At 35.9% G+C, this 24,000-nt stretch overlaps 1 protein-coding gene across 2 annotated transcripts in view; it reads left to right on the forward strand.

Annotated features, from left to right (window-relative positions):
• Positions 1 to 1,070: 1,070 nt before the first annotated feature.
• LOC143246992 (uncharacterized) overlaps positions 1,071 to 24,000 on the forward strand; it is a 68,802-nt gene continuing 45,872 nt past the window's right edge. The window contains exon 1 of one of the 2 annotated variants that reach the window (XM_076494284.1): positions 1,071 to 2,258. In XM_076494284.1, coding sequence (XP_076350399.1) covers positions 1,439 to 2,258 — 820 coding nt within the window. In that variant the 5' untranslated portion in view covers positions 1,071 to 1,438. The remainder of the gene's footprint in view (positions 2,259 to 24,000) is intronic. The other variant, XM_076494283.1, reaches the window with a different exon arrangement.

Here is a 24,000-nt window from a genome sequence, read left to right on the forward strand (position 1 = left end):
TTTTAACGATATTAAAAAAAAATATTCCTCTAATTAAGTGGTAAAACGGACAGTCTGCTTAAAGGTGAGATACAGTGAGGTATTTTGTAAAGAGGAATGAATATAAATATAATAATACTGGTAAAGAAAAAAACACAATCTATCTTATTATACATACTTATTCCAGTTTTAGTGTTAAATCTTAAGGACAACATACACGATTTTTTGTGTTAGGGAAACCTTTATTTTTCTATTAATCTGGTCCAATATGCTGGGTGTGTGAAAAACAAAAAAACAAACAAACGTGAATTTCTATGGAAAGGAAGTCCCATTTTTTACTGTTAATTTCAACACAATACGTACTGACAAACGTTTCACAAACCCTGAACACAAAACCACATGACCTGTCTTCATTTATATGGTTTCTGACACTTCGTTAGGGCTTGTCTTTCTCTTTGAAAATGTATGGTTTTAGTTTTGTATAAAATCAGAACGTGTAGCTTTAGTTGTTTTTATGGAATTAGAACGAGGTTATTTATTGGCTTTAGTGCACATCAATTTTCTAATAATAACCGTTTAGAACAGTTTATCACAAAGTGATAAAAGTGTATCAGAGTGTTTGTACAACGTTGGAGATCTATGGTTTCAATTTGAATAAATATGACTCGTGTTTTCTGTAACCTTTTTATTCAGTTCCAAATAATTTCTTTATATCGCTTGAGGTTTTTGACTTCTGGCTGTCAAACCACCTGGTGTCTTATCTAGTTTGTTTATTGTTAAGCACAAAGCTACATCATGTGCTGTCTGTGCTTTGCCTGTATCGAATCTCGGTTTCTAGCGGTGCGAGTCAGCACACATGTTGCTGTGCCACTGGGGGACTTGAGAAACAGAAATGAATAAATAGCAAAAGAAATTGATTCGCCTGTTAAAAGCGAAAAACAAACAATAGCATGTACTTTAGGAATCTGATTCTATAGTACTGTCTTGGAGCGCCATCTACAGAATTACAATAATAGTTTTCTGAAGTAGGCCAGAGCATGCAGTGGTACGACAAATAAGAACAGTTATATGTATTACTGCACACAGATGTTGAACACGTTATAGCCTAATCACCAAAACGTGTATTAAGTTTAGGAAACTGTCAACTGAAAATTATGGGGCTGTAAGAGTCACGTTGGCTATGGGCGAATACAGTTGAAGCTACCGTGTTCTAAGAAATACTCTGAGGCCTGCGGCACCGTGGGGCGGATGCATGGCGGGACGGTGGGCGCTGCTCGAAGAGGCAAAAACTGGAGGTAAGGACCAATGGTGCAGGAGGAGGGGTCAGGACGACGGGGGCCTGAATCTGAATCCTCCTAAGGGGTGGGGTGGTTTATTGGCGCGCGCAACTGAACGTCATTAGTGTTCCTTGTTGATTTTCTCCGGTGTGGTTGTGTAGGTAAGAGTGTGTAACCACGAGATGATTACTGCAGCCCGAACAGGTATCACCATGGACACGAAGCAGAACCGCTTGACCACCTGTCAGTGCGGAGGAGACGGTTGTTCCTTATATGATTGTCCCACACCAGGTCAAGCAGCGTCCGTTACTCCAGAGGTGGCCGTCTTAGACACCGATATAGACTGGCCTTCGGTCATGTCAGCGTCTGACCTGGACAGTTCGCACACAACGGTCTTCGCTAACGCTCTCTCTCTTAGCGGTGGTTTGGCCCGTACGAATGAGTCATGCGTCTTAAACAGGACTTCTCCGCTGTTATATCACACCCTCGGAAACGTCCAAGAACCGTCACGTTCCTCCGAATACGACGAAATACACAACGAACGACCGTCCACACCCCGAAGTTGTGAAATGTGGAAAACTGCCTACACAGCCGCCTGTCCGCACGAGAACATTATCCCGATATTTCCAGGACATGATGTTTCTCACCGGACGGGCTGCGGTTTCCAGAGCGGTACTGATTCACCCAGCTTCCCGCGTGTATCGTCACTAAACTCGGGCAATTTGCGAAACACACCAATAACTCCTGCAGTCGACAACCTTCTGTCAGACTGTGAGCAACTACCTTGTTTTTCCCCGGACTTTCTGGACTTTTACACAACTTCTGAAGACGTGCAGTATAACCCAGAAGTTTCTTCAACAATCTGCGCTGATGACCTCGGCAGCTTTTGGACGTCAACTTTGCCAACACCTTCTCCCAGCGTAGCAGCTGACCAGCCCGTCACCGACACAGAGAGTTGTTCAGATGAAGACGAACCTGACCATACTGTAACAGTCCCAGCAGGTAAGGTTTAATTCATTAGTTCATAAGAAATCAACTTTAGAAACATAAAATCAGACTTCTGCCTCATGTATTGGGTGTAGATAATCAAGTGTGCTAGTCATACATAAATCATAATTGTCATATTTCAATTATGTATGCATAAATAAATCCAAAAACTGACTGCAAAGTTTACTGAGAAATATCTAAGGTCACAGAAAGAATCACTTCATACAATAAATAAAGAACGTTAGGCTTAATTATCAGCTATATTCTTCTGCTAGTTGTTGGCTCTGAATTACTAAGTTTCCAGGAAAGACGTGCTTTGTTCCAACTGAAAGTAATAAAATATGAAATATGGCTGAACGTGTGCTCAATAGACAGTTGAATTTTTGATATTTATACATGTTTTTAATGCTAGACTCAAACGAGTGGTTATCAGAATATTGATAATTTGTGTGTGTGTTTTTGAATTTCGCGCAGAGCTACTCGAGGGCTATCTGCGCTAGCCGTCCCTAATTTAGCAGTGTAAGACAGCTAGTCATCACCACCCATCGCCAACTCTTGGGCTACTCTTTTACCAACGAACAGTGGGATTGACCGTCACATTATAACGCCCCCACGGCTGGGAGGGCGAGCATGTTTGGTGCGATCGGGATTCGAACCCACGACCCTCGAATTACGAGTCGCACAATGAATTATGTCCTCCATTAATTTACTAATTAATGTTGCAGTTCAGACGTCTCAACTTTTCAATCATCACATGACTGATTAATTAAATTTTACAGTTCTTACATTCGCAGAAGATTACAACGTGAATTCAGTAAACAAACATTCTCAACCTAGGCCTGGCATGGCCGAGTAGTTGAGGCACTCGACTCCTGATTCGAAGGTCGTGGGTTCGAATCCCCGTCACATCAAACATGCTCACCCTTGACAGTCAATCCCACCATTCATTGGTAAAAGAGTAGCACAAAAATTGGCGGAGGATGGTGATGAGTAGTTGCCTTCTTACTAGTCTTACACTGCTCAATTAGGCACGGCTAGCGAAGATAGCCCTTGTGCAGATTTGCAAGAAATTAAAAAACAAACCAAAACTCAACCTATATGTCAAAAGTTTGGTACCTTGGAACACAGCGACCCATTGTTTCTTACATAGTTACTCAGAACAAAAGAAAAACTACAATTCTTACAATAATGTGACTAAACACGTGTGAATAAATGTTGGCTTATCGCGAAATTTGTTTAATTTGAAAACAACTTATAGCAAGTCTATAGAGTTACGACGCAACAATCCGAGGTTTGATTCCTCACGGTGTAATTCATGGTGTAATTCTGCACTGAGAGAAACGACAAGGAAAGAAAAATGAAGTAACTGACTGGATTACAAGTTTTACTTCAGGAAATATAAGATATGCGACTCCTCATTAACAAATACGTATGCTCAGTAGAACAGAGAGTTAGGTGTTAAGCCGTGGGTTCTTTTTAGGACGAACAGTCTCTCTTCTCCTCGCTAGTGACGGAAGATCAAATGATAACAAGAATGGTAAAAACAATTGGAGTTGGGACTTACAACGATATAAATCAGGTTTCGATACCCGTGGTGGGCAGAGCACAGATAGCCCTTCGTGTTTAGTTTGAAACGAACAAATCAAAAGACCAGTATTGCAGGTTATAGGAAGAAATGTTTTGATGATGAATATTAGTTTGTTGTAGAAAACTAAAACCCCTAACGGTGAGATTTCGTGATACTTTCGTTACGTAGCCGAGAAAGATGGTCAAAGCTGAGTAATGTCCATGCGAACAATCGGTGTCATTGTCAAATGTGACCCTAATTTGACTGATAAGCCATTTAAATCAAACTGTAATTTACAGTGTTCCGAATATATACTATTTTCAAGTGCTATCTTATTTTCCTTAGTCACGATTTAAATTATTTGACACTGAGAACATTTGCAGTTAACTTGATCGTTATAACAACTTACATCAACTGCCTTGTGTATTTATTATTCATTTTTAGAGAAAATGGAGTTAATTTCTGTGAATGGGCCAGCTGACGATAAAAATTGCATTTTCCTTTTATGGAACTCCAGCTGCCATCATAAAGTGGGAAGGTAATTATATAATATTTACAATGTACTTTCAATCCTTCAATAATACTGCCATCATACAGTGGGAAGGTAATTATATAATATTTACAATGTACTTTCAATCCTTCAATAATACTGCCATCATACAGTGGGAAGGTAATTATGTAATTTTTACAATGTACTTTCAACACTTCTAGTAGGAACGGTAAGGACAGTTTATAAAAAAAATGTAGATTATAACAACGATAACACAATAAATTGGATGGGGGTGTGTGGACCATCTCTTCCACACTTTATGAATTTCAGCGTACCTTTCGTCCATTGAAATGGTACAGGTGCCACGCACGCATCATTTGGTCATCATAGAGGCAGAGTTGGAAAGGCCGCCATGTTCAAATCATTCATTCGATTTCATATCCACTTAATCTTTGTCTGTGGAGAAGGAATTCGTACATACCTTATCTGGAGCCTCTTTAACACATTTCATGTGCTTTGTATGTGAAGATATGTCATTTCAAAATGACTACAAGACATTTTATTATAATTGTTGAATACAAGTGCAATTTTAGACTCATTGTATGGCTTGAAATGGCCAGGTGGGTTAAGGCTTTCGACTCGTAATCCGAGGGTCGCGGGTTCGAATTCCCGTCGCACCAAATATGCTCGCCCTTTCAGCCATGAGGACATTATAAAGTGACGGTCAGTTCCGCTATTCGTTGGTAAAAGAGTAGCCCAAGAGTTGGCGGTGGGTGGTGATAACTAGCTGCCTTCCCTCTAGTCTTACACTACTAAATTAGGGACGGCTAGCACAGATAGTCCTCGTGTAGCTTTGCGCGAAATTCAAAACAAACAAACAAACAAAGCTGGATAGAATCCCGAATTCTAGCGGTATATATTTTGAAGTTCACCATTTAGCAACGAGCTGACGCGAATTATTTATGCTCTTAAGTTTATCTGTTGTTAATCTTGAATTCAAACAATGGGCTATCTTTACTATGCTCAGACCGATTTTCTAACCCGATTTTTAGGGTTATAACTCCTTGTCACATTGAGCCGCCAGAGGTGACCGCTTCTTACGCGTTAATCAAAATATTATTCTACAACTATAGGCCGGTTTAACGAGTCATTTACTGATAGCTTACTTACATAATAGAACCATATCTATGGGACAGATAAAATTAAAATAGAGAATGAATATAATAATAATAATCGGCAAATAGATATAAGCATTAAGCCTATTATCCATAATTTTCAATAACTCATGATTGGTACTTTGATACCTACTATAGAAATAAGCAAGGAGTGGTAAATAACCTTTTATCTACAATATTCATCTAATATTAACCCGTCAAGCTTGCCGCTAAAATCAATAAAACAATCGAGATGACTATAATAACGTATAAGTTGCGTGTTTGGTGACGGATTCTTTATGTTTTATTAATATATCCAGTAGCTATTGCACTGATTTATTTATCACCGACTCTAGAGCGAACTCTGAACATTTGTATTTGATAAGAGTTTATTTATCTATGATAAAGTAATTACGTTATGGACATATATAAAAAGGATTTGGTTTGTGATATCAAAAACAGAACTTTGAAACTCACCAGGCCTGTCATATTCTGTCTGTCGACCGTGCATTTTGACAATAGCTCTGCAGCGTTGTATCCATTACAAAAATAAAAGTTTTCTCGTTATGCCATCATGTTCAAACCACACCACGTTTCCATACTTGGTTTCCATAATTCATCTAGTGTATGAAAATTACGGTTTCTCATCGTTCACTGCGTCCAGACTAGTTTAGCCCCTCAGCAGCTTGAGACATGCCACTACTGTATGGGAGAAACGGCTGTGTGTCTTATTTTTGTGAATCCACACTCTGTTGGCCCCATTAAGAGATGGTAATCCTCTTTGATTGTGATACGCACGTGAACAAATTGTGTCAATGGCACTTTTGTTCGCGGATGCTCCTCTGTCAGAAAACACCACACTTATGAAAAATTCAAATTCCGTAATCCGAACTCCTATTTAGTGCAAGAATACATTGCGTAGGAATTTGGGTGTTACACGCCCTTCCCAGTAATCGGTTGTCGGTGTTATCGCACTACCTCTAAAACGCTATTGAATGTCATAATGTAGTTTTGATACATTCTGTTCCACCGAAATTTTATATTTTCTGCTGTTGTTAAGTGACAAAATAGTATCAGCGCAATATACTTAACCCCATAGAACCATACAAATACCGAATATAGAACCATACAAATACTGAATATGCTTTCTTAGTTTTGAATTTCGCGGAAAACCACACGTGGGCTACCTGCTCTATCCGTCCCTAATACCCGTGATAGACTAGAGGGAAGGAAGACAGTCAACATCATCCACCGCCAACTCTTGGGCTCTTATTTCACCAATGAATAGAGGGATAATCCATCACATATTAACGCACCCACGACTAACAGGGCGAGCACGTGCGGGGAGGGAGATTCGAACCTACGACCCGTGCCAGAACGTATGAATAGGAATAACACTAGTACGAAATTACTGGACTGTGTCCGTCCTGAATACGACAAAATCTAACACGAAGGTTTATATTGAAAAGATATAATTCTTATGTGTGCTTCCTATTAACCTAAGGCAGTACACAAAGAAAAGCCATGACGAGATGAAAACAGTGGATTGTAAAGTCAGATAAGATTCTATAAGAGTTTTCTTCCGTCTATTCAAGCATCTCTCACTCAAAAAAGCTATCGCACAAGACACATTCGTCGGCGTTTCTCAAGTGGACATTTTCTGACGAGTTTCATTGCAGTCAAAATAGGAATTACTCAGTCACGTCCTTTAGATAACAGTTATAAGACAATAACTGTTCTATTGTGTCACCACGTAGCAGCTGCTACACTTGTTCTACTGTGTTTCTAACGCATATGTTTTATGTAGTATCTACTACAGTAATTGTTCTTCTATGCTCTAAGGTATACCCTTTATATAGCAGTTAATACTATAATTAACTTCCCATAATCCACTTATTAATAACTTTTTTCCTTGATGATGAAGTTTCTTTTGACCATCGGTATCTCCCCGACCCCCCAGATGTTACTATTTCACCCCCACCCCCTAGATGTTACAGGAAAGCAGAAAATGCTTGCAAGATTTCAAAGTCGTGTTTCTTAGAAACTTAAACACGTGTATCTTTGTTGACCAACAAATTATTTTGCTCTTCGAAATTACGGGGTTAAAACAAGTTGGTTTCCTCCTTATTGGCTTGAAAACACATTAAGCCTTAATTAGAAGTAAGTCATCTGTGTTTGTGTGTGGTTTTTTTTTTCGTATAGCAAAGCCACAAAGGGCTATCTGCTCAGCCCACCGAGGGGAATCTAACCCCTGATTTTAGCGTTGTAAATCCGGAGACATACCGCTGTACTAGCAGGGGGGAAGTAAGTCATCTACAAATATTATAATGTAATTTCTATTCGTATTCCAACTATAGAATGTTTTATTTGCTTTTATTCAAAGATTGGATGTGTCATACTGTTGGAAGCTTGGTTGACAGAGTTATTGATAAATCTGTCTAACAAAGTTCAGTCTAAAGAATTTCCACTTTACCTTTTTCATTCAGCCCAGGATAATAATCAAAACTTTATATTCTCTTTAAGCAGGATGATAGATCAAATTTACATTTCAATATCATTAGAAGACTCTTTCTTCGTTTTTAAATTTATAACTTGAAATATAAACGGGCAATTAGGTTTTAAGACTAACCGATATTTTATGGACTTCTAAGCCTGTTTCAACGTTCTTACTAATGGCATCAAAGTTAATCCTGGGAATATTTTATGCAGAAAATTAAAGACAGATGGAGCTTTTAACGCGAAAAATCGAAGAATATTGCACGTCTGCTACAAAACCGTAACTGACCTTTGAACTTTATCGGCAGCTCCATCAACGTAGTGTAAGTGAGCATCTCTATTTTTAAGCCTTCCATTATGCGATTATTTAGAATTAAGCACAAAGCTACACAATGGGCTATCTGTGCTCTGCTCATCATGGCTATCGAAACCCGGTTCCTCGTAGCGTGAGTTTGCAAACATACTGCTGTGCCACTAGGGGGCCTTCTCTAATGCCGTTGTTTTAATGTGATGAAAAACTGGCAAAAGTGCTGGTACGTGCTTTCTTTCAATCTAAGTTCTTGTACTTTCCTTCACCTAAAGTAAGATTTGAAATTATTCTGCAACATTTAGGAAACGATTCCAGAGTTCCAACGTTCTGTAGTTTTTTACCATAATTAGATATAGTTCACGTCAAACCTTTTAACATATAGCCTTAATCCACACCAACGATTGGACTATCGTGTTTGATGAATCGGTGACCAACATGATTATTCAACGAACTTATAAATCAACAAACAAAACGTTGCTTGTCGACTTGCACTTTAATATGAATGTAAATAGAAATATTTATATTTCATTTTGGTGGCCTTCTTAAGTTTGTCTCTGACGTGTATGTTTTTTTCTATGCACCTAAAATATTTGTATGGAGTTTCTGGCATGTTCCAAAGGTATCTTTGTGGATCTTTTGGTATATTTCAAAGGTATATGTATGAAACTAATAATATTTTCATAAACCATCTATATGAACGTTTAGCTTGTACGTGTAAGATATCTGTATTGGATGTTTTCGGGAGTTTCAACAGGAACGTTTCTGCTATTGGTATCCTTAATATTTAAAGAACATGTGCTGAGCGCGGCCCTGTTGTAGAGCTCTGGATTTCGGAGCTAGCAAGGCGAGTGCGAATGTTTTTAATACTCTAAAATATTCCGAGCATTTCAAGTTGTTGAAGGGTGAATTATAGGTGATGCGGTGCTGTTGACGAGTTGTCTTCCTTCTGTTCAGTTCCAACAGAAAACAAAATCATATTAATATGAAACTTCTGCTTAATATTTCACGTGAAGAACACATGTAAACATTCGTAATCGGTGAATGTTACCACATCTTCTAATTTTTAAAGAGAGATCACATTTTCGGCCACTCAAACCAACACCAACTGAGTTCTTAAATGTATTGTTATTTTAATAGAATTGAAAGCACGAGAAACACTAAAATACTTGTTTTTTTTTTCTCTTTCCATTTTCAATAACCACTGTAATGTTTACGAGTTATAACTTTTCTTGATCACGAACGTCTCACGATTAAAACTTATCCTCTGATCTCTGGGGTCAGATACAGAGTTACCCATAAGTATTAAACTACTAGCTAAAGGAAAGTAGCGCTCGCCGACACAAAAATTTGGAATCGAATAACTTCAGTGACGGTTTCTCTCATAATGCATATGTTCAGGAACATCACAACATTAAATTTAGTGGGACTTTTCGATACGCAGCCCGGCACACTAACCACTAAGCTATAAGAAAAAAAATGGGAAATATGAAAGTATTATACATAAAATGATTAAGTTTTTACAATACATATGAAATACAAATTGTATTGTCGTATTAAATAATTTAGTAATATTGGTGCACGAACCTTCGTTCAGGGGTTTCATATTTTCACTTTCTGAAATTTAAAAGTGTCACATGTTTAATACAACTTACAGTATGATTGTAATAAGTATATTGAATTTTAACTGGTCTAGGGTTAATAGAACTTACATTATGGTTGTTGGTAAATATAGAGAATGTTAATTAATTTTGAGTTAGTAAAACTTACAATACGGTTTTAGAAAATACAGAGAACTTTAATTGGTTTAGAGCTAACAGAACTTCCAATATGGATGTCAGTAACTAACTATAAATAGTCAGACACGTAATGCACAAATGTCCAAATGTGATCACACAGGATAGAGCAGTGCAAGAATGTGCTATATCCTGTCAAACTTCCTGTTACATGTACATTTTTACCTTTTTGCATCACAGAAACATATGCGGCGGGACATATTTGAATTTAAGGGCCGTATTAACCCTGACAGTTAAATTCAAATATGGTTCAACGATTTCTCCAGTTAATTATACAAATTTATCTATTTTTTCTCTGGAGGAGCCCTATGATATCGAGTCAACATTTGGGACAAGTGTCGCCCATCCCTTCTCGGTCCGCCACCTTTGCTTGTTTCTTTTGGAATTTTGCGCAAGGCTACACGAAGGCTATTTGCGCTAGCCGTCCCTAATTTTTGCAGTGTAAGACCAGAGGAAAAGCAGCTAGTCATCACCACCCACCGCCAACTCTTGGGCTACTCTTTTAGCAACGAATAGTGGGATTTACCGTCACATTATAACGCTCCCACGGCTAAAAGGGTGAGGATGATTGGTATGACAGGGATTCGAACCCGCGACCCTCGGATCACGACTCGAGGGTCTTAACCCACCTGGCTATGCCGGGCCACCACCTTTGCAGAAGATACATTAATACGCATTAGTCCAAGAGTTTTTTATACATTAACACGTATTACTTGCTGTCTGTACATTGTACATGTTGAACACCTTCTTTTACCAAACAGGTTAATACCCTGGTATATTCCTAATCATTTTTGTCTATGGTACCATTTATCGATTCACCAGTTACAATACTTCAGTCTACAACGTATTTGAAAAAAAATATATACATATAATTTGTTGTTTTAACTCAAAAACAAACCGAAACAAAAAACACTCCATCAACTGAAAAGATTCCCAGGGTACAAACTACAAACATTAGGGTCTTGGATTAATATGGAAGTTTTTAACGCCGTAAAGAAAAACATTTAATTTGTTGAATTTGGTTTCTTTATACACACGAGTTATGCGAACGTTAAAAATCAACACATATCGCCCAATCAATAGAAAAACGAAAACGTAACAACCAATAAAGAGACAAAGAAAGAATAGCAACCAATAAACATTCAAAGAAAAATATAATAACCAATTAGCAGACGATCGAAAACATGACAGCCACTCAACAGACAAATGTTATAATGCAGTTAAATCATTGAAAACATTACGATTGGTTTTGTTCATTTCTCGCTGTTTGTGCCAGACTGAGTGAGAGATGAGTTTGAAAAGAGATTTTTTTTTTTTTTTTTTTTTTATTTTTTAAGAAAATGACCAAATATAAGAAAGATTAACGTTTAATAGAAATACTGCAGAGTTATTTCGGGTCAGCAACCACGAACGAAACGTGCTTCACGTGGGCCCCCCGCTAGTACAGCGGTATGTCTCCGGATTTATAACGCTAAAATCAGGGGTTCGATTCCCCTCGGTGGGCTGATAGCCCGATGTGGCTTTGCTATAAGAAAAACACACACGTTTCACGTGGATGATGGACAATCCATTACGCCCTCTATTTTTACAAACACTGACGCCATCCAAAAAACAAACCATATCGTCAAGTAATAACTTTTTGTATAATTTGTAAGCCTAACATAAGATATTCGACAATATATTTAGCCTTTTTCAACATGTTATAATTTACTACCTGTATATAACGCTTCACTAGAAATAATTATGAGCATTTCGACTGTTTCATTGCATGCGAGGGGGAGATAGTCATACGAACAACCAGGTGGCGTGTCTTTATTTGTACCCGAAACAAATCAATTTTTTGTAAAGTTTCTGCGACAGTTTCTGATTTGTTTATCGAAACGAAACATTTCTCGTCTGACTTTGCAGAATGGCCCCGGACCCCTTGTCTTGTTACACAGGCTGTTCCAGGTAAGAGGACCAGATATTATTTAAATATTCACCAACATTGTGGGAAGGCAGTTCCTTATCTCTCTGTTCGTTTGATGTTGCCAGTTTGTTTTGTTTTGGGTCAGAAGAAACAAACACGAAGTAGGTAACGAATGGCTAGTTGAACGTTCGTTTGTTTGTGTAACGGTAAAAACCATAAGAATATCTGTGGTGTTCGCGGCGGAGAATTGAATCCAGGATTTTAGAATTTTAAGACTACAGAGTTATTGTTGTCCCAGTAAAAGACAGAAAATGTTGTTGAATCTAACTTACAAAAGTAGATTAGAAACAAAGAACGACATTTATCTTTCGTCTTCAACTCGGTTAGTCCTTCGTATATAACTATTATCATCACCTGAAACGGTAGCTGTGGTAATTAGTCCTAAACGTCCTGTCGATCTGTGCAGAATCTAGAATAAAACCCCAGGTACTATCATATAACTGATATACAGAGAAAGGATCTCTTATAACTGTCATAATGTATTACATAGCTAATATTAAACCAGTGACCTGATACAAGTTGATACAGTAAACACCGTAGCTATTGTTGGTATCACAAAGCTAATATTAAACCAGTGACCTGACACAAGTTGATACAGTAAACACCGTACTTATTGTTGGTATCACACAACTAGTATTAAACCAGTGGCCTGATACAAGTTTATACAGTAAACACCGTAATTATTGTTGGTATCACACAGCTAATATTAAACCAGTGACCTGATACAAGTTGATACAGTAAACACCGTAGTTATTGTTGGTATCACACAACTAGTATTAAACCAGTGGCCTGATACAAGTTTATACAGTAAACACCGTAATTATTGTTGGTATCACACAGCTAATATTAAACCAGTGACCTGACACAAGTTGATACAGTAAACACCCTACTTATTGTTGGTATCACACAACTAGTATTAAACCAGTGGCCTGATACAAGTTTATACAGTAAACACCGTAATTATTGTTGGTATCACACAGCTAATATTAAACCAGTGACCTGACACAAGTTGATACAGTAAACACCGTAGTTATTATTGGTATCACACAGCTAATATTAAACCAGTGACCTGATACAAGTTGATACAGTAAACACCGTAGTTATTGTTGGTATCACACAGCTAATATTAAACCAGTGACCTGACACAAGTTGATACAATAAACACCGTAATTATTGTTGGTATCACGTAGCTAATATTAAACCAATGACCTGATACAAGTTGATACAGTAAACACCGTAGTTTTTGTTGGTATCACACAGCTAATATTAAACCAGTGACCTGATACAAGTTGATACAGTAAACACCGTAGTTATTGTTGGTATCACACAGCTAATATTAAACCTGTGACCTGATACAAGTTGATACAGTAAACACCGTAGTTTTTGTTGGTATCACACAGCTAATATTAAACCTGTGAACTGACACAAGTTGATACAGTAAACACCGTAGTTATTGTTGTTATCACACAGCTAATATTAAACCAGTGACCTGACACAAGTTGATACAGTAAACACCGTAATTATTGTTGGTATCACGTAGCTAATATTAAATCAATGACCTGATACAGGTTGATACAGTAAACACCGTAGTTATTGTTGGTATCACACAGCTAATATTAAACCTGTGACCTGATACAAGTTGATACAGTAAACACCGTAGTTATTGTTGGTATCACACAGCTAATATTAAACCTGTGACCTGATACAAGTTGATACAATAAACACCCTACTTATTGTTGGTATCACACAACTAGTATTAAAGTATCGGCCTGACACAAGTTGATACAGTAAACACCGTAGTTATTGTTGGTATCACACAGCTAATATTAAACCAGTGACCTGACACAAGTTGATACAGTAAACACCGTAGTTTTTGTTGTTATCACACAGCTAATATTAAACCAGTGACCTGATACAAGTTGATACAATAAACACCCTACTTATTGTTAGTATCACGTAGCTAATATTAAACCAATGACCTGATACAAGTTGATACAGTAAACACCGTAGTTTTTGTTGGTATCACACAGCTAATATTAAACCAGTGACCTGATACAAGTTGATACAGTAAACACCGTAGTTATTGTTGGTATCACACAGCTAATATTAAACCTGTGCCCTGATACAAGTTGATACAGTAAACACCGTAGTTTTTGTTGTTATCACACAGCTAATATTAAACCAGTGACCTGATACAAGTTGATACAATAAACACCCTACTTATTGTTGAGTATCACGTAGCTAATATTAAACCAATGACCTGATACAAGTTGATACAGTAAACACCGTAGTTTTGTTGGTATCACACAGCTAATATTAAACCAGTGACCTGATACAAGTTGATACAGTAAACACCGTAGTTATTGTTGGTATCACACAGCTAATATTAAACCTGTGCCCTGATACAAGTTGATACAGTAAACACCGTAGTTTTTGTTGGTATCACAGAGCTAATATTAAACCTGTGAACTGACACAAGTTGATACAGTAAACACCGTAGTTATTGTTGTTATCACACAGCTAATGTTAAACCAGTGACCTGACACAAGTTGGTACAGTAAACACCGTAATTATTGTTGGTATCACGTAGCTAATATTAAACCAATGACCTGATACAGGTTGATACAGTGAACACCGTAGTTATTGTTGGTATCACACAGCTAATATTAAACCTGTGACCTGATACAAGTTGATACAGTAAACACCATAGTTATTGTTGGTATCACACAGCTAATATTAAACCTGTGACCTGACACATGTTGATACAGTAAACACCCTACTTATTGTTGGTCTCACACAACTAGTATTAAAGTATCGGCCTGACACAAGTTGATACAGTGAACACCGTAGTTATTGTTGGTATCACACAGCTAATATAAAACCTGTGACCTGACACAAGTTGATACAGTAAACACCGTAGTTTTTGTTGGTATCACACAGCTAATATAAAACCTGTGACCTGACACAAGTTGATACAGTAAACACCGTGGTTATTGTTGGTATCACACAGCTAATATAAAACCAGTGACCTGACACAACTTGACACAGTAAACACCGTAGTTATTGTTGGTATCACACAGCTAATATAAAACCTGTGACCTGACACAAGTTGATACAGTAAACACCCTACTTATTGTTGGTCTCACACAACTAGTATCGGCCTGTTATTTCTCACTACATAATTGGTATTTGGAATTCTATAAGTAAACGTAACACAATTACTCTCAGTAATGAAACTAATTCTAGGAACGTTCACAATTCATTCGTAAACTTGTGTTTTCCTTCAAGATATAATGATTTCAAGGTAGCTTATTTAGATTCATACGCATAATAAAAATGTATACAGCATATTTAGAAATACATTGTATCACCTGACACGGTAATACGTCTCAATACATGTCGTATCATGTTAAAAAGTAACTTTTCAACATTACAGAAGGCATCGTGTAACCTGTTAAAAATGGATTTATCGTGGTACACCTGTTAGATTGGGAGATCTAAGATACATAACATAACAGAACATACGTGAGTAATTCTTACTAATTAAAAGCGCTTTCCTGATGTTTGTAAAAGCGCTAGTGCTTAGCTTAGTGATGGGTATTTTCGTTTCAATTGACCTTTTACCAATAAACAGTGCCTCATGAAGAATATACGGAAATCAGACAGGCTGAGAAATGGTGGTGGTTGCGTCTCTAAATCACAGTCCATGAATTCAAGTCTCAACTCTCACGAATCATTTCAAGTCTTAAAACACTTCTTATGGTACGAATGAACTACTGTTATATTTGGTCTTCATGACTTATTGAGCTGTGTCTCTAACGTTGTCTTCATTTTTGCATTGCTTTGAGAATAGCCCCACAGTGGCTCAGCGGTATGTCTGCGGACTTACAACGCTAAAATCCGGTTTTCGATACCCGTGGTGGGCAGAGCATAGATAGCCATTGTCTAGCTTTGTGCTTAATTCAAAACAATAACAACAGCTTTGAGTATATTCAATATCTTCATTGCATGTTCGAAATCTCGTAGATGATTTGCCATTTGTTACAGGCAGTATGTTTTATGTTAATTTTGTTCTGAATTGCATATATATATATATATATATATAGTTTTATGATGCGATGTAACATATATAAATAATCTCGTGTGGTTGATTGTGTTTCTTATGCCGTATATGCCCACTAAAGATTCTCTTCGTCTGTTGAAATTTAATATAACTTGAGTAGCGTTGTCGTACATTGTTTAATAAGAATTAATGTTATCCTGTGTTTTGAATGTCTGTCTGTCAACATGCCGAGAAAATAGACTGTTAGATAGATCTTGTATACCCCCTAAAATTATTTAAAATTACTTATTAAAAAACACGGCAAGCATTGTCAACATATATATAAGTACTGGTGTGAAATCTCACGGTTGACTTTAGCGATATAATATTATAGTTTCCTTAATCGAATAATGTAAAATAATAAGCAAATAAATTACGTTAAATTAATTTTAAAACATCTTTCATTCCTTATATTCTGGGATAATTCGATTATTTGTTCACAGCATTACAGACGGTTTGCAAAAGCAAGTTTATTTACCTTTAAATACAGTTTGGGAAACCTGGTGTTGAATAATATTTACACAATTAACAGACTTCTCAGGCCTAATTTGGGTGTGTGTTTGTATTATGCTGGTGGTTTGAACACTAGAAGTTCAATCTTACTGTTCATTGTAAAACAGTAGCCCAACAGTTGACGGCGGGTGATGTTAACTTGCTGCCTTTATTCTAGTCTATCGTTTTAATTAGCGACGTTTAGCGGATATAGCTTACGAGTAGCTTTACCCGTAATTCAAAAACAAATAAACAAACTGTAAAGAAAATTGTGCGACTTCTTAGCGACCAGGATAAGTAAGGTCAAGTTTGGCAGTGTTTCTAACTTACTTATATTAATTCACACACACATATATTACATTAGTTACTTATATTAATTCACACACACACATATATTACATTAGTTATTGTATTAATTCACACACACACATATATTACATTAGTTACTTATATTAATTCACACACACACATATATTACATTAGTTACTTATATTAATTCACACACACATATATTACATTAGTTACTTATATTAATTCACACACACATATACTACATTAGTTACATATCAATTCACACACACATATATTACATTAGTTACTTATATTAATTCACACACACACATATATTACATTAGTTACTTATATTAATTCACACACACATATATTACATTAGTTATTGTATTAATTCACACACACACATATATTACATTAGTTACTTATATTAATTCACACACACACATATATTACATTAGTTACTTATATTAATTCACACACATATATTACATTAGTTACTTATATTAATTCACACACACATATACTACATTAGTTACATATCAATTCACACACACATATATTACATTAGTTACTTATATTAATTCACACATATATATATTACATTAGTTACTTGTATTAATTCACACACATATATATTACATTAGTTACTTATATTAATTCACACACATATATTACATTAGTTACTTATATTAATTCACACACATATACTACATTAGTTACATATCAGTTCACACACATATATTACATTGGTTACATATTAATTCACACACACACATATATTACATTGGTTACTTATATTAATTCACACACATATATTACATTAGTTATTGTATTAATTCACACACACACATATATTACATTAGTTACTTATATTAATTCACACACACACATATATTACATTAGTTACTTATATTAATTCACACACATATATTACATTAGTTACTTATATTAATTCACACACACACATATACTACATTAGTTACATATCAATTCACACACACATATATTACATTAGTTACTTATATTAATTCACACACACATATATTACGTTAGTTACATATTAATTCACACACACATATATTACATTAGTTACATATATTAATTCACACACATATATATATTACATTAGTTACTTATATTAATTCACACACACACATATATTACATTAGTTACATATATTAATTCACACACACACATATATTACATTAGTTACTTATATTAATTCACACACATATATATATTACATTAGTTACTTATATTAATTCACACACACATATATATTACATTAGTTACTTATATTAATTCACACACACATATATTAAACACCTGACACAAGTTGATACAGTAAACACCGTAGTTTTTGTTGGTATCACACAGCTAATACTAAACCAGTGGCCTGACACAAGTTGATACAGTAAACACCGTAGTTTTTGTTGGTATTACACAGCTAATATTAAACCAGTGACCTGACACAAGTTGATACAGTAAACACCGTAGTTATTGTTGGTATCACACAGCTAATATTAAACCAGTGACCTGACACAAGTTGATACAGTAAACACCGTAGTTATTGTTGGTATCACACAGCTAATATTAAACCAGTGACCTGACACAAGTTGATACAGTAAACACCGTAGTTTTGTTGGTATCACACAGCTAATATTAAACCAGTGACCTGACACAAGTTGATACAGTAAACACCGTAGTTATTGTTGGTATCACACAGCTAATATTAAACCAGTGACCTGACACAAGTTGATACAGTAAACACCGTAGTTTTTGTTGGTATCACACAGCTAATATTAAACCTGTGACCTGACACAATTTGATACAGTAAACACCGTAGTTATTGTTGGTATTACACAGCTAATATTAAACCAGTGACCTGACACAAGTTGATACAGTAAACACCCTACTTATTGTTGGTCTCACACAACTAGTATCGGCCTGTTATTTCTCACTACATAATTGGTATTTGGAATTCTATAAGTAAACGTAACACAATTACTCTCAGTAATGAAACTAATTCTAGAAACGTTCACAATTCATTCGTAAACTTGTGTTTTCCTTCAAGATATAATGATTTCAAGGTAGCTTATTTAGATTCATACGCATAAAAGAAATGTATACAGCATATTTGGAAATACATTGTATCACCTGACACGGTAATACGTCTCAATACATGTCGTATCATGTTAAAAAGTAACTTTTCAACATTACAGAAGGCATAGTGTAACCTGTTAAAAATGGATTTATCGTGGTACACCTGTTAGATTGGGAGATCTAATAAGAGAAACAGAAATTCTAAGATAACAGATCATACGTGACTAATTCTTACCAATTAAAAGCGCTTTCCTGATGTTTGTAAAAGCGCTAGTGCTTAGCTTAGTGATGGGTATTTTCGTTTCAATTGACCTTTTACCAATAAACAGTGCCTCATGAAGAACATACGGAAATCAGACAGGCTGAGAAATGGTGGTGGTTGCGTCTCTAAATCACAGTCCATGAATTCAAGTCTCAACTCTCACGAATCATTTCAATCTTAAAACACTTCTTATGGTACGAATGAACTACTGTTATATTTGGTCTTCATGACTTATTGAGCTGTGTCTCTAACGTTGTCTTCATTTTTGCATTGCTTTGAGTATAGCCCCCCATTGGCTCAGCGGTATGTCTGCGGACTTACAACGCTAAAATCCGGTTTTCGATACCCGTGGTGGGCAGAGCATAGATAGCCATTGTCTAGCTTTGTACTTAATTCAAAACAATAACAACAGCTTTGAGTATATTCAATATCTTCATTGCATGTTCGAAATCTCGTAGATGATTTGCCATTTGTTACAGGCAGTATGTTTTATGTTAATTTTGTTCTGAATTGCATATATATATATATATATATATATAGTTTTATGATGCGATGTAACATATATAAATAATCTCGTGTGGTTGATTGTGTTTCTTATGCCGTATATGCCCACTAAAGATTCTCTTCGTCTGTTGAAATTTAATATAACTTGAGTAGCGTTGTCGTACATTGTTTAATAAGAATTAATGTTATCCTGTGTTTTGAATGTCTGTCTGTCAACATGCCGAGAAAATAGACTGTTAGATAGATCTTGTATACCCCCTAAAATTATTTAAAATTACTTATTAAAAAACACGGCAAGCATTGTCAACATATATATAAGTACTGGTGTGAAATCTCACGGTTGACTTTAGCGATATAATATTATAGTTTCCTTAATCGAATAATGTAAAATAATAAGCAAATAAATTACGTTAAATTAATTTTAAAACATCTTTCATTCCTTATATTCTGGGATAATTCGATTATTTGTTCACAGCATTACAGACGGTTTGCAAAAGCAAGTTTATTTACCTTTAAATACAGTTTGGGAAACCTGGTGTTGAATAATATTTACACAATTAACAGACTTCTCAGGCCTAATTTGGGTGTGTGTTTGTATTATGCTGGTGGTTTGAACACTAGAAGTTCAATCTTACTGTTCATTGTAAAACAGTAGCCCAACAGTTGACGGCGGGTGATGTTAACTTGCTGCCTTTATTCTAGTCTATCGTTTTAATTAGCGACGTTTAGCGGATATAGCTTACGAGTAGCTTTACCCGTAATTCAAAAACAAATAAACAAACTGTAAAGAAAATTGTGCGACTTCCTAGCGACCAGGATAAGTAAGGTCAAGTTTGGCAGTGTGTCTAACAGACCAACAATGACCCCTCTAAGTGTGAAATATTTTTTCACGCTAAATCAATTTGGAACACGAATCATTCTTCTGCAACATGCTAGTTATTGTTGTTGTTTTTTTTCCTTTTGCAAAACTAATCCAAAAATAAAGTTACATTTCAAACACAACGTGGTATAGCTAACGTAATTACATTATGTAAACAGTATAACTTATATAAACAGTATTACTTATATTACGTAAACAGTATTACATTACATAAACAATATTACACATATAAACAGTATTACTTATATTATATAAACAGTATTACTTATATTACGTAAACAGTATTACATTACATAAACAATATTACACATATAAACAGTATTACATTACATAAACAATATTACACATATAAACAGTATTACTTATATTATATAAACAGTATTACTTATATTACGTAAACAGTATTACTTATATTACATAAACAGTATTACTTATATTACATAAACAGTATTACTTATATTATATAAACAGTATTACTTATATTACATAAACAGTATTACTTATATTATATAAACAGTATTACTTATATTATGTAAACAGTACAAGCTAATTATGTAAACAGTACAAGCTACATTATGTAAACAGTATTACTTATATTACATAAACAGTATTACTTATATTACATAAACAGTATTACTTATATTATATAAACAGTATTACTTATATTACATAAACAGTATTACTTATATTATATAAACAGTATTACTTATATTACATAAACAGTACAAGCTACATTATGTAAACAGTATTATTTATACGATGTTAGGAAGACTTCACAATTATTTGAGTTTTTGAGATTCAGTGTTTTATAGAGTTGATGGAACATTTAGATGGACCAAGAGGTCCCATGTTGTCCGTAGGTCATACTTATATATGTTGGTTCGGAAATACATTGCACGTGTTGTCAGTAACCTATTAACCTTTTCAACGGCGTTTCTTGAAGCAAACTTTCGTTTATCGTTTTGAAAAGGAAACTTCGTGTATTATTTCTATATTTGTCGTTTTGTTTGTTTCGTCTATCTGTTGTTAAGATCAAATCTTCATAAGTTACCTATTCTGAGCTCATCACGGGTATCGAAACCCAGCTTTTAGTGCCGTGCACCTTCAGACTTGCTGAGGCACTAGTCACCAAAAACATTTTACAAACAAAATATTTGTTCACCCAAACCAACATTGACCGACTAATCACTTCTTGCGCTTTTAAAGTTCTGTCTTTTTAAGTGTATTAACTTCTGTGGTCACTTTAATCAGCTAAATTTGTAACTTACTGCAGAAATGCGTGTTTACATGAGTTGCCCTTTGACCTCAATCTGGGTTCTACTCAACATTTTGTTCCACGAAACTATCGAGTTTCGTCATATCGTCTTCGTGCGCGATTAACGGTTATTTTAGAACAGAGTTAGGTTTAGCTGACGCTTACTGCGTCTGTCACATAAGGCTGACTCCTATAGTTAAATGTGTTCTTTGCAACGTAACGCACTCAACTAAGAATGCTGGTTTGTATCACTTACAGAGTTCATTATGAGGAAAACTCTTTCTGTACCAATGACGGGAACTCGATAATGTTTTAGATAAACTACAAATTTTGCACGAGGTCTATAATTTCAAAGCTTCTTTTATGATGTTTTTAATTTCCTGTAAGTTAGATTCAAACATAAAGGTGATTTATTCTGTTTGCTTGTTTTCAATTTTCGCTAAAAGCTACACGAGGGCTATCTGCGCTCGCCGTCCATAATTTAGGAGTGTAAGACTAGAGGAAAGGAAGCTAGTCATCACCACTCACCGCCAACTCTTGTGCTACTCTTTTGCCAACGAATAGTGGGACTTACTGTAACATTATAACGCCCCCACGGCTGAAAGGGCGAGCATGTTTGGTGCGACGGGGATTCGAACCCACGACCCTCAGATTACGAGTCCAGCGCCTTAAACCACCTGGCCATGCCGGGCACATAAAGATGAAGAGGCGAAAGTCGGTCAACATTGACTTCGTCCGTAGAAAAATTTCGTTCGTTGCTGAGCAGAAAATGTCGAAGTCTTCGTCGGTAGGTATCTTGTCACAAAACCAGGTCATTGCAAGATGACCTTCTTTCGTTTGGATCGTACCGCTAGGTGGCGTCTAATGAAAGAATGTATTTATATATATATATATGTTTTCTTATAGCAAAGCCACATTGGGCTATCTGCTGAATCCACCGAGGGGAATCGAACCCTTGATCTTAGCGTTGTACTAGCGGGAAACTATCATGGAAGAAAGATCCATCAGATTCCTTTTACAAATGAACACCAGGGCAAGAAAGGCGCTATTTGAACGTATCGAATCTTCGCGCGAAAACTTCAGTTCACCACGTACATTAAGCACAAGCATCATCTAGCGTTATTTGTCGGTACTAAGGTAATCAATAGCAGTGAAGGAGAAATGGTTGTCGAGCTTGTAAAAATGAGACAAGTAATATAGTTCAGGATTCTAGGACCCTTCTGAGATGTACCCAAGCTGCATGTTGTATCATATCGAGTAATTCTATGTTTTCGCCTGTCACAAACTTCCAGAATAAAAAAAAAACAACTGATATAGAAAACAGTAGTGAACGCACCCATTTTCTGTGCAAGTTAAATAGTTGTTGTTGTTTCTGAATTAAGCACAAACCTACACGATGGGCTATGTGTGCTCTGCCCTGAAACACGGTTTTTAGCGTTGTAAGTCCATAGACATACCGCTGTGCCACTGGGAAGCTTTTTGCTCTGCCTATCACGGGAATCGAAACCCGGTTTTTAGCGTTGTAAGTCCGTAGACATTCCATTGTGCCACTGGGAGGCTTTTTGCTCTGCCCATCACGGGAATCGAAACCCGGTTTCTAGCGTTGTAAGTCTGCTGTGCCACTGGTGGGCTAACTTAAATGGGTTAACGACTTTCTTATCAGACTCGTGTCATGAGAAATTGAGTTGAGAGTTGACACTATTCAAAATGGAAGTCTTATATAATACAGAGACCGAGTGGCTATGATTTGGGATGTATACTAGAAGTTCCAAGGTTCGAACCGTGTTGTCGCGGAATATGATACCTGCATTTTTAGCGCTTCGATCGCTGTATATTAACTACAGTCAATCCTATTATTTGTTCCTAAAACCGGATAGTTTGTTTCTTTTGTCTTCACTCTGATTATTAGTTCAAAATTGCAAACTCTTACACCTGAATGATATATGGTCTCTGATGTGGTCTTTTAGCTCACGTATTTCTATTTACAACACGAATTTAGCACGTTTTTGGTTTCGAGCAGGAAACAAAAACATAAAACAAACTAACTAACACAGCAAATAAAACGTTGTTGTTTTTTTTTAATTTC

This window comes from Tachypleus tridentatus, chromosome 3, assembly GCF_004210375.1.
Source record: "Tachypleus tridentatus isolate NWPU-2018 chromosome 3, ASM421037v1, whole genome shotgun sequence".
NCBI classification, from domain to species: Eukaryota; Metazoa; Arthropoda; class Merostomata; order Xiphosura; family Limulidae; genus Tachypleus; species Tachypleus tridentatus.